The sequence below is a fragment of the Chiloscyllium plagiosum genome, unplaced genomic scaffold, assembly GCF_037043375.1.
Source record: "Chiloscyllium plagiosum isolate Xiang-an unplaced genomic scaffold, Cpla_swu_hap1 HiC_scaffold_42, whole genome shotgun sequence".
NCBI classification, from domain to species: domain Eukaryota; kingdom Metazoa; phylum Chordata; class Chondrichthyes; order Orectolobiformes; family Hemiscylliidae; genus Chiloscyllium; species Chiloscyllium plagiosum.
In genome coordinates, this window is record NW_028270180.1 from 4,001,463 (window position 1) to 4,013,829 (window position 12,367).

Consider the following 12,367-nt stretch of genomic DNA (forward strand, 5'->3'; position numbering starts at 1 on the left):
AGCTGTAACAGGTTTGTCTCCCTCTCTCACTCCACAGTCAACGATTTCAGGAGTGACAGCTGCCTATAACCGAGAGCAGCTGTGGGTGGCCAACGAGACCCTGATCACTAAGTTACAGGCACGTTGCCGAGGTTACCTGGTACGAAGGGAATATTCAGATCGGATGAACTTCCTGAAGAAACAGCAGCCGGCAATCCTGGCTATTCAGGTATGAGGTTTCTGAGTATTGAGACTCTGAGGAAACATTTTAGATGTAGTCGGTTGGTGAGATATAATTGTGGCATTTCTCTCCCCACAGTCTAACTGGAAAGGTTACAAACAAAGGCAGGCCTACAAGAACAGGCTTCAGTACCTCAAAGACAACACAGCCTCTGCGGTGAAGGTAAAGGGATAATTGTTTTATGAATTCAACTTGGGTGATCGGGGTTAGGAAATTGTTGACTCCCATTAAGTGAATTATTCAAGGAGATTCAGCACTCTTCATTAACCCCAGCACATATCTGAGGTCAGTGTGTACATATACTGATGTCTGATACACACACGGTGTCAATGTGGACATATACCAGTCCCTTGGGCACACTATGTCGATGTGCACATATACTGGGCCAGATACACACTGACGATATCGTGATTGATGGTCCCCCTTGAGAATGAATCAGGACATACTCTAGAGACACATGAGAGAGCAACTGGACCTCAGTGGATCATATACCGAACGGCAGCTTTTCACCCTGAAGCTTTTCGAGAGTGCTGGGAACTCCAGGGGCTGGGGTACAACATTTCTCCTTCCAAGTGCCTTTGATTTAGCCCCCACCTCGTCCCTTTTGTCATTGTTGGTGCTTGTAAATTGTTTAATTTGTTGAACGAGTAAGTTCCTGGTGGAGATCCAAACAAAAAGAGCTGGATTTTACCAGTGAGGGAAATTGGTTAGGAAAGTGAAGTGGAGTTTGTATTGAACTGTGAAATGCAGAGGAATAATTGTGGAAGACAGATAACTTCCTGCATCACCAAATTAATGACTAGCAACATAACACATACTGTCCATCTTGTGTACAATGTTGGCCCCTGGTACTCACTCTATGTTTCCTGTCTGAATGGGTCCAGCCTCATTACTCAGGCCAGCTCTGTTGTATTGTGGTCAAACCTCGTATGTTTTTTCTTTCATTCTCTCTCCCCCTTTCTGCCTTTCTTTCATGCTGTCACTCCACCCTCTCTCACTCTCCCTCCTTCCCTAATTTCTCGCTTTTTCACATCCTTTCTCTGTCTCTTTCACCTCCTCTCTCCTTCATAACACCCCCTTGCTTTCTTCCCTCTCACCTTTTCTCTATCTCTCTCTTTCTGTTACAGATTCAGTCGTTAATGCGAATGCAGCAAGCCAGGAAGAAGTACCAAGATCGGTTGAAGTATTTTAAGGATCATGTGAGTGTTGTGATCTGTTACATGGTTAATGACACCGCGCACTGGGGTTTGCCCTTTTTAACCAGCTTCCTCTCGTCAAAATATAAATTGAGTAAAGTTGAAGTATTGTGACTTCAAAAAGCTCGGGAAACTATCTGGTAATGCAGTAGCTAATAAAGGTAAGGGAGAACTGTTCAGAAATTACACAAGAATTATTTACATCTGAAGGGAAGTGTGTCCAGCCTGTGGATTGGTGTATGCTTTAACCCATTGTACCAGGTTTGATCCTCCCCCACAACCATTATTATCGTTCTTCCAGTCTTTTTTGATTGATTTGTAGATGTCGTGATGTGACTGAATTAACTCCACCTGCTCTGTAGAATCTTGAAACCTCTCAGCACAGGAGGACATGACGATTCGGACGGTCACATTTGTTCTATTTCTGCGAAGGCACTGTCAAATTTCGCATCTTTCCAATCCAGACTTTTCCCCATGTCTTTGTAAATTATTCCTCCCCAGTAGCTTCCAGTAGTTTCCTCTGGATTCTGATTTCATTTCCCATTCACCTTCCAAATCATCACCGCTCTGCGTAATGACACAAAGTCTCTCGTTGTTTATTTTTCAATTCTTTTCAATCCATGACCTTCTGTGTGGTGTTGAATTCTGTTAGATTTGTGTGTAAATCATTTCTTTTGCCCTTTGTTTTAACAATCCTGTAATGGTACTGTCTCTAGACTAGCAATCCAGACGCCCAGGAGCTGGGGACAGGTGTTCAAATCGCAGCTCAGCAACGTGGTATTTAAATAAAGCTGGAATTAAATGCTAGGCTGGTTATTGATTGTTGTAAAAACCCATCTGGCTCACTAATGCCATTTTGGAAATGAAATCTGCCATCCTTACCTCATCTGGATTACATGTGACTCCAGACTTACGGCAATTTCCCTGAAATCACCAAGCAAGATGATCCTTTTTTTATTCATTTATGGGATGAGGGCGTCACTGGCTAGACCAGTGTTTATTATCCATCCGTAAGCATTCAGAGGAAATTTAAGAGTCAACCACATTGCTTTGAGTCTGCAGTCACATGTAGGCCAGACCAGGTAAGGATGGCAGTTTCATTCCCTAAAGGACATGAGTGAATCAAATGGGATTTTCCCAACAATTGATAATGGATTCATGATCATCATTAGGCCCTTCAGACCAGATTTTTGTTGAATTCAAGTTCTACCATCTGTCCTGGCAGGATTTAACTGGGTCCCCAGCACATTACCTGGTTGCTGGATTAACAATCCAGCAGCAAGTTCTGGCCTTGTTTGCTGGGATATGGACAATAAAAGAGTAATCATCCATGCTCCTTATCACTTGGACTTACAGGCTCAAAGGTCTTCCTGTGTCTAGTGTATGATGTCTGAGGCAGACCAACCGGGTGCTCCGGTTTCCTCCCACAGTCCAAAGATGTGCAGGTCAGGTGAATTGGCCATGCTAAATTGCCCGTAGTGTTAGGTAAAGGGGTAAATGTACGGGAATGGGTGGGTTACGCTTCAGCGGGTCGGTGTGGACTTGTTGGGCCGAAGGGCCTGTTTCCACACTGTAAGTAATCTAATCTAAAAAAACTACTTCTGTCTGTGCCTGTGGCTGGTGTTTCCTGGGACAGATTGCCAATGTGCTCACTCCTAGTTTGAGATGCCCCATTCTGCATCCAACATGGCTGATCAGGAGACTCTTCCCCCTTTCACCACCTGCTGTTCAGACGTAAGGGAAGGATTTATGGGCTGACCATGTTACAAACTGCATGACCATCCACGTCCTGGAACGGGGCTTATAGCTGGAGCTTCTGGCTCAGAGACAGGGAAACTACCCACTGTACAATGAGATCACTCCTTTGTTACTGATCCTCTGATTAACTCTTGAGCATTTACCCTTCCCTAACTCCTACACACCCCATCCAGGAATGCAGATCTCAGTTTCTCTGAGGTTAGATTGATCGCTGTTCAGTCTCCAAGTGCAGCTTGCAGCCCCTGACCGTGTCCCACTCCAACCATGGTGTAATGTTGCCAGGAATGTTTGCTGGGGTCTGTCAGGGAAAACCCAGGAAGGATGTTCCCTGGTTGAAGGGAATCTAAAGTCTCTGAGTAGGGAATCTGCCCTCAGACTGAGATGAGGAAGAATTTCTTTACTAAGGTTCTGAGGAATTTTCGGAATTCTCTGCCCCAGAGGGCTGTAGAGGGTCTGTTATCAGATGTGTTCCTAACAGAAATTGATAGATTTCTACATGTTAACGATGTGCAAGGGGAGAACAAAAGAACAAAGCATTATTTAAATAGAGAAAAACCAAAGGAAGCTGCAATCCAAAGGTACCTGAGGGCATTTGTACCTGAGAAACAGAAAGCGAGCACACAGGGTGCAGCCGGTAATCAGGAAGGCCAATGGGATGTTGGCCCTAATTTCAAGGGGGCTGGAGAGTAAGAGTGGGGAAGACTTACTGCAACTGTACAAGGGGCCAGTGAGACCACATCTGGAGCACTGGGAGCAGTCTAGTCTGCTTTTTTGAGGAAAGATAGCATCTCATTAGAGGCAATTCAGAGAAGGTTCACAAGAATGATCCCAGTATGGAATTTTATGAGCAAAGATTAAACAGATTAGAATCCACTCACTGGAGTTTAGAAGAATGAAAGGTGATCTCATTAAAACATTTCAGATTCTTAAGGAGCTCGACAAGGTCAATGCTGAGAGGGTGCTCCCCCTCAGGGGAGAGTCTTGGACCAGAGGGTGCAGTCTCAGAATAAAGGGACACCAATTTCAGATGGAGCGGAGGAGGAATTTCTTCTCTCAGAGGGTTAAGTGCCTTTGGAACTCCTAACCACAGAGACAGCTGTGGGGGCAGAGTCCTTGTGTACATTTAAAGCTGTGATAGCGAGATTCTTGACCAGTTGGGGAATCAAGGGTTACAGGAAAAGGGCAGGAAAGTGAATGTGAAGAATGTCAGATCAGCCAGGATCCCATTGAATGGGGAGCAGGTTTGATGGGCCAAATGGCCTACTCCTGTTACTATGTCTGATGGTCATATAGATAGAATTTTGGTTATCATCCAGTTGAACAATTGAATAGGCGCGAGGGGCTAAATAGCCTACTCTGTTCCTATTTACAAGGATCCTCTGACTGAGAGTTGTATCTTGGTGCTATGATTTGTGAGGGAGTGTGTGTGGAGGAAATCCAAAGCAGAGGGGTTTGGTTTGGAATCAGCTGACCCATGTCTCTGCGGTACAGGTGGGTCAGTAACTATGAGCCATCTAGTTCCTTCCAGCTGCCTGATGCTCCCTGATCATTCTGACTGTGTGTCTCACTCCAGGTTCAAACAGCTACAACACCTGCTGAGGTTAATACTGATCTCCAGTTTTCTCATTTATTTCCAGGAGTCTGATATTATTAAAATCCAGGCATTCATCAGAGCAAACAAGGCCCGAGATGATTATAAAACTCTGAGTGAGTATCAGACTCAAGAACCGGTGCCAGATCCATCATTTGATGTGATATATCCATTTATTCCTCGATTATTGGATCAAAGAAGGGGAGGGATGGAAGTATTTAGAAAGAGAGCACATAAAGTTTGAAGAGAGAAGGTAAAGGGAATGAAGGAACTGGGGAGGAGGTAGGATGTTGGGGAGGTGAATAAGAGACGAGAACCAGGAAGATCCAGTGTCTGGGAATCTGAGAGTAAGGGGCCCGGGCCAACAGGGTTAATGCTTTTAATTGGAAATTGCTGACCTGAAACCAATGCAGCTCGGTGTCAGGATAGGATTTGTTTTGTGGCTGTCCTCTCCTTTCTCCCTCTCTCACTAACCCTCTCTTCTCGGATAGTCAATGCGGAGCAGCCTCCGATGGCCGTTGTCCGGAAGTTTGTGCACCTGCTCGATCAGAGTGACCAGGATTTCCAGGAGGAGATGGAAATGATGCGACTGAGAGAGGAAGTGGTTACTCGGATCCGGTCCAATCAGCAACTAGAAAATGATCTCAACACAATGGATATAAAGATTGGGCTCCTGGTGAAGAACAAAATCACGCTGCAGGTAATGGGAATAAAAACCTCGGAACGGTGGGAATATCACCCAACTAATGACTATCAATCCCAGACCAATGGGCACATCACCCAGAATAATAGGAACGTTGACCCCAGAATACAGGGAATAGTGATACTGAAGTAACCAGAGTATCATCCCTGAAATATCAGGAATATTCTCCCCAGAAGAATTGGAAAATCAGCCCTGAATAATGGGAATGTTAATCGCAAAGCATCATACACAGAATAGTGGGAATATCACTCCCCCCTCCCAGATTGTTGGGAGTACCACTTCCTGAAATGGGAATATGGTTCTGGAATAATGGGAGTGTTGTCCCTAGTAATGAGATATCAATTCCAAAATAATGGAAAGGTCCCTTGAAATATCAGTCTGGGAATACCAGTATGGGAACACCATTTCCAGCGATAGGAATATCATTCATGAAGCTGACGGGAATAACTCTTTGGAAATACAGTGCCAGCAATAACCATCCCAGGTACTGGTAATCCTATTCCTGCTAACAGGAATTTTGTCCCAAGCGCCAGGGTAATTGGTCAGGGACTACCATCAGGTATATTGCCCCAGACAACAGGAATTTTGTCCTGAACAGTAAGAAAATCACACCGGAAATATATCACCCTGGGAATATTGACTGGACAATGGGAATATCAGGGAAATCCCAGAAAATTATGACATGGTTGGGAGCTGGGAGGCCTCTGCTTGTGAGCCACTGTCCCCAGTCCAGAGCCAGGTTCTTGGTCACATGATGAGATAGTGACCAATGGCAGGGATGGGTTGGATGGGCTGACGGTACCTTTCTAACGTTACAGGAAGTAGTGTCTCACAGCAAGAAACTGACCCGGAAGAACAAAGAGCAGCTGTCAGACATGATGCAGATCAACAAGCAGAAAGGAGGCCTGAAGGCCTTGAGCAAGGAGAAACGGATGAAGCTGGAGGCCTATCAGAACCTCTTCTACCTGCTCCAGGTAAACTCCAGTTGGCTTCTTTCCCACCCAACTGGGTCCGCTCCCTCGGGTACACTCTCCCTCCATCACTGACTCTTCCCACCCATTTTGAAGTTGTCACCTTTGGCTCAGGGTGTAACATTCTTGCCTCTGAACCAGAAGATTGTGGGTTCGAGTCCCTCTCTCACATTTGGAGCATAAATTACAGCTTGGCTCTTCCATGCAGTACTGAGTGGCTGCTGAACTGTCAGGCACAAGGTCTTTTAAGAAGCCCCAGCTTCCCGCATGTGAACAGTGTCTTGGGGCCGATATTTATCCCTCAACCAGCATTACAATCTGGTCATTATCTCATTCCATCTCATGTGGAATTTTACTGTGCACAAATTGGCTGCTGCTTTTCCCAAACTACAGCAAAGACTGCACTTGGAAAACAATACCTCATTAACTGTGAAGAGCTCTGCAATGCCCTGAACTTGTGAAAGGGGACTATGAAAATGCAAATCCTTCTGGTAGAAAATGTCTGGGGTCATCTTTTGCAGTGATAATCAATTTCCAACTCAGTCGTGTGTGAGCCACCCCCTACTGGGTCCAGTAGACAGTCTGAGTCTGTCCAGCCTGGAACCCTGTCATCCAGCACAGCATTGATGAGAAAACAGGAGGGAGTTAGGAAAAGGCAACTTAAAGTCAACGGTTCCATTCAATGAGTAGGAAATCAGTGTCACATTGGGTGTGTTTTTCTCTCTCTCGCTCTCTCTCTCCAGACTAACCCCACCTACCTGGCCAAGCTGATCTTTCAGATGCCTCAGAATAAATCCACTAAGTTCATGGACTCGGTCATTTTCACGCTCTATAACTATGCTTCGAACCAGAGAGAGGAGTACCTGCTGCTGAAACTCTTCAAGACTGCCCTCCAAGAGGAAATCAAGTAGGTTCCTGCCCACATCTGCCCTTTACTGCTCCTTACCCCCTAATTCCAGATCAGTCACTGTCAGGTAAATCCGGTCAAAAAGAGCCTGATGAATATCCGGTTTGGAAATGGGATTGAGGGTTGGAGGGACAGGTTCAGACTGAGGTGTTTGAGATTGCTTTTGTTAATTCACGGGCTGTGATGTGATAGGCTGGGCCAGCATTTATTACCCGTTTCCAGTTGCCTTGGAGAAGCTGGTGATGAGCTGAAGGCTGCAGCCCATTTGCTGTCGGTAAGATTTACAACGTTGTAGGGAGGGGATTGTCTATTCACTGCTATGTTGCTACCAGAGAATGGGGTTTGCAGTCCAGGCAGAAGGCCACTGTCCAAGGGTGATGTCAGAAGAGAGAGACTCGTGTGGGATTTTGTTTGGTGACATTGGCACTTGTCAGGGAGTGTGTGAGATGGACTCTCTGTACATACAGGCCTCTGAGGGAAACACTGTAAGAGATCCCTGTGAAAGTGATTCTGACCCTGGCACATTCTCTGCTTTCTGCAGGTCAAAGGTCGATCAGCTCCATGAGATCATCACAGGGAACCCCACTGTTATTAAGATGGTGGTCAGCTTCAACCGTGGAGCACGAGGACAGAATGCCCTCCGACAGATCCTGGCTCCTGTTGTCAAGGAGATCATTGAGGAACGGTCAATGAACATCAAGACAGACCCTGTGGATATTTACAAGGCTTGGGTGAACCAGATGGAATCACAGACAGGAGAGGCCAGGTAAGAGACACACGGCAAACGTCCTCACCCAGTGGGCTGCTCCATACACTCCTGGTGAGACTCCTGTCTTCCTGGAGCACCAACCAATGAAGACAAGTGCCCTGCTTGCTCACTTTTACTGGTGCTGCCTCCAGCCCTGGCAGCAACATGATGCCAGGGGAGACGTGTGAAGTGGGCCCGGGATTCGGGAGAGCTGGGTGAATGGCCTTTAGGGGAAAGTGAAGCACACCTGGGGGTGAGGACAGGTGCTTTCTGGAGATGCTAGTCCGCCTGGAATGTGTGATTCAAATCCATTCCCTACACGGCCCTCAAGCCTGTTCCGTTATTCATTAAGCCATGGCTCATTGATCAGAGTTTTAACTCTACTTTCCAACCTGTTCCCCATAACCTTGGACTCTGTTGAAGCTCACAAATCTGTCTAAGTCTGCCTTGAATATATTCAGTAATCCAGCCTTTGGGGTGAAGTGTTCTGAAGACTAACAGCTCAATGAGTCAGTCTCTCAGTGAGCTGGGCTCCTGGTGAGAGCTTTCAGGTCAGGATTCATCCCAATCTCTCTCCATCATTCCGAGGCACTGTGCTGGTTAACAGTCCTTTGTTCCCTGGCCTGGAGCATATCTTACACAACATGTCCCATGCTAACCACACCAGGCTCACTGTGAGCTAGGATAATGAAGAATGAAATTTGCAGTGTCCATCAAACAGGAAGGAACATGTAGGGTATACAACACTGAGAAAGGAGGAAATGTGTGTTCATACAACAGTGATCACGTCAGCCAAGTGCCCCAGAGTGCTTCATCTGAAGAATTACTTCATGAAGTGTGCCATTTTCTACAAGGGCAGCTGTTCTACATCGACAGCAAACACCAGTGAAGCAAACAAGAGTTTCCTCTGATTCCTGTGCTGCTGATCAAGGGAGGGACAGCAGCCGCATTTATACCCAGCGCACTGCAACTTCTGGCGAGTGTGCAGTTCCTGCGACCCCTGGTGCTGTGTGCTTGTTTATTAGTGCTAGCACGAGCCTGTGCCCTGGTTGGTAATGCCACCATGCTTGGGGAGCGAAGCTTTCTCCAGGCCCTCTCCTTTGTCCCCTGCACCCTGCAGAGTCTGTTTCCTTGTCACTTACAGACTCTCTGATTCACTCCAGGTCTTGCTATTCCAGGAGTTCACCAGCTCAGAATCACTCTCCCTCTGCTGTCCAGCCCACAGTTTGGTGAATACAGCTGTGAGAGTATATATGGGGTGGATTTCTCATCACCAAACTCCACCGTATTGGAAAGAGATTGAGACAAGTCTGTGTCCGATTTCACATTGCGTTCACTGACCATGTGGGCTGAGTGGATACGATCCTACCTACAGCTCACAGCCAGCATTAACCCTGGTACCAAGAGAGTGCAGTCAGACCATAAGTCTATTTCCATATGGGAACAAAATTAGGCCATTTGGTCCATTGAGTCTGCTCTGCTATTCAATAAGATCATGGCTGATCTGGTCATCCACAACTCTACTTCCCTGCCTTTTCTCCAGAACCCTCGATTTCCCCCTTACTGATAGAAAAAAATCGATCTCAGTCTCCGTCTCAATCCCAGCCTGCTCTGCTGGAGGTGACATCTCGTAGATGAGATGATAAATTGAGCTCCCATCCACCCTCAAGCATGGGTGCTGCTAATTTGAATAAGAGGATAGTATTTAGCTTTGGATTCCTGACTAATGTTTCATCCACAGAACAGATTTAGTTGGTCATTGTCACATTGCTGCTGATGGAGCTTCCTCTCCACAAATTGGTGCTGGTATTTTTTCCATCACAACAGTGACCACACTTCACAAATACTTAATTGGCTGTGGAGCACTTTATATTAAAAAATATAATGCAGATGCAAGTCCTTTACTAAACAGACAGACAGACAGGCATGGCTTTGTATCGTGTTTGATCAAGGTGTTCTGCTCCTTTCACTGCTGAATGCTGTCAGCTGGCTCAGTTCCTGCTGTAGGGTCCAGTGTCGAAAGTGGTAACAACTGGGATGGGGGAAGAAATGAGGAGATGGGAGAGCCTGCTGTTGGTATGATGTCCATTTCATCAGCAGGGAAATGGTTGGGATTTTGAAGGGTTCACTTTGCCCCTGTGGACTGACGTGACAGAGTGGATACTAAGCAGCCCTTTGCATCCAACCGATAGTCAACGTATCCACAATTCTGTTTTTCAGTAAACTCCCGTACGATGTCACACCAGACCAGGCGCTCAGTCATGATGAGGTCAAACAGAGACTAGACACATCCATCAAGAACATGAGAACAATCACCGACAAATTCCTGTCAGCTATTGTTACATCGGTGGACAAAATCCCGTAAGTACTCATTTCCCACAGCCCTTTATACACTCTCCACTGTTACTGACTCTACCCACCCACATACTCCCCTCCCGCAGCCCCACCTTTTCCAAGGTTACAGTGGACAGAATGTGACCATTTCGCTCTCTCAGTCTCTTGTCTGGACTCCCAGTGAGGATTGCGTTGGAGACTGGCTGCACCACAGTTCGAGCTGTGGTCACTCTATGATCCACCAGCTCCACCATCTCCCTGTCTTTGTTCACCAATACCTCTCTCCCACCGATGCAGGTACGGAATGAGGCTGATTGCTAAAGTCCTGAAGGATTCCTTGCATGAGAAGTTTCCTGATGCCACAGATGACGAGCTCATTAAGGTAGGTGTGTGATCACACTGTGTCTGTTGGATGAGAAATGGCACTGAGGCGTAATATCTCTGTGTGGACAAACAGACCTGTCTGCTTGTCAGTTTCAGACAGGTTTGAATAGAATTGTTTTACACCATTCCCCCTCCAGCTCCATGTCAGACTGAATTTCACCAGCCGGGGGAAGCCTGGAGGGAGTTACTTTACTGGGTCTGAGCTTCCTTCCTAGCTGAGCTGCTGAGGTTTAAAGTCTAATCCCACATTGCAAAGTAAATCGAATATATTTCCAGCCTTTGATAATTTTGTTTCAACCTTGCTTCTCTTCTCTCTTCTGTTTTAAGGCTTTCGATTTCTCTCCTTTCCACACTCTTCGAACTGAGCTTGGGGAATTTTCCCAGGTAGCAGGAGATTGACAATCCTTCGTTTCCTGCCTTTGGAAGTCTGGTCTTTAATTCCTCCTGCGGTGAACCTCTCTGTGAGTGGCAACTGAACTGAAGTTAGTTGTGTGCCTACTCTTTCCTTTGCTGCTCCTCTCTGTGTCCCCTCTTTTCCTGTGTCTCCCATCCCTGTCATGTCACCGATAGCTCTTACTGACTTTTGCCAGTGTCCAGATTATTCCACGTTCTATACAAACTTGCCAAGTGTTTCGGGGTGGCAGCTGGGAGCTGTTATTATTGTTATTGTGAGTTACATTCTGGCTGATTTCAGATTGTCGGCAATCTGCTGTATTACCGCTACATGAACCCAGCCATCGTGGCCCCTGACGCATTTGATATCATCGACATCTCGGCTGGGGGTGGGGGTCTGACCACCGATCAGAGAAGGAATCTGGGCTCCATTGCTAAGGTCTTACAACATGCTGCCTCCAGTAAAATGTTCGACAAGGAAAACTGCCACCTGGGCTCAGTAAACGATTACCTCTCTCAGGCACACATGAAGTTCAGGTAAATCGATCTCGATCTCTTGCTGTTCTTTATACAATGTCCCCATCTCCCGATACAGACACAACACAGACCCCATCCCCAAACCCCCTCCTTCCCTAGGTCTTTTCATTTAGATATTGAGTCTGTTGAAATTCAGCACTTTCACATCAGTAACTAAACATGCAAACACAGTGGTGACTGCAGTGTGTACCATCTACAAGATGCACTGCAGCAACTCACCAAAGGTTCTCTAATCCCACAGTCACTACCATTCAGAAGGACAAGATACATGGGAATAGAACTCCTTGTAAGTTCCCCTCCCCAACCTGACTTGGAAATATATCGTTATTCCTTCACTGTCGCTGGGTCAAAATCCTGAAATTGCTTTGCTAATGGCACTGGGGTCAACCCACAGCAGGGAGCCTGCAGCTGTACCAGAAGGCAGCTCACCATCATCTTCTCAAGGGGCAACGAGGGATGGGCCACATCCTGTGAACAAATAATAACAAACAAAAGCTAAAAAGGCTTGCAATTATGTATTACCATTAATCTATCCTCCCAGGACATGACACAGCAATGTAGTCAGGTGTAGTACCTTAAATAAACATGGGAATACTCCGGCATGGCCAGAGGTGTGGGTCTGAAG

The 12,367-nt window shown here is 46.4% G+C and overlaps 1 protein-coding gene across 1 annotated transcript in view; it reads left to right on the forward strand.

Moving 5' to 3' along the window:
- The window catches only part of iqgap1 (IQ motif containing GTPase activating protein 1), a 115,132-nt gene that overhangs the window by 84,342 nt on the left and 18,423 nt on the right, over positions 1 to 12,367 (forward strand). Inside the window, exons 19-29 of the mRNA XM_043680495.2 lie at positions 38 to 208; positions 299 to 382; positions 1,348 to 1,419; positions 4,812 to 4,881; positions 5,257 to 5,465; positions 6,287 to 6,442; positions 7,183 to 7,346; positions 7,888 to 8,112; positions 10,315 to 10,455; positions 10,726 to 10,810; positions 11,507 to 11,742. Of these exons, the coding sequence (XP_043536430.2) occupies positions 38 to 208; positions 299 to 382; positions 1,348 to 1,419; positions 4,812 to 4,881; positions 5,257 to 5,465; positions 6,287 to 6,442; positions 7,183 to 7,346; positions 7,888 to 8,112; positions 10,315 to 10,455; positions 10,726 to 10,810; positions 11,507 to 11,742 (1,613 nt within the window). The remainder of the gene's footprint in view (positions 1 to 37; positions 209 to 298; positions 383 to 1,347; positions 1,420 to 4,811; positions 4,882 to 5,256; positions 5,466 to 6,286; positions 6,443 to 7,182; positions 7,347 to 7,887; positions 8,113 to 10,314; positions 10,456 to 10,725; positions 10,811 to 11,506; positions 11,743 to 12,367) is intronic.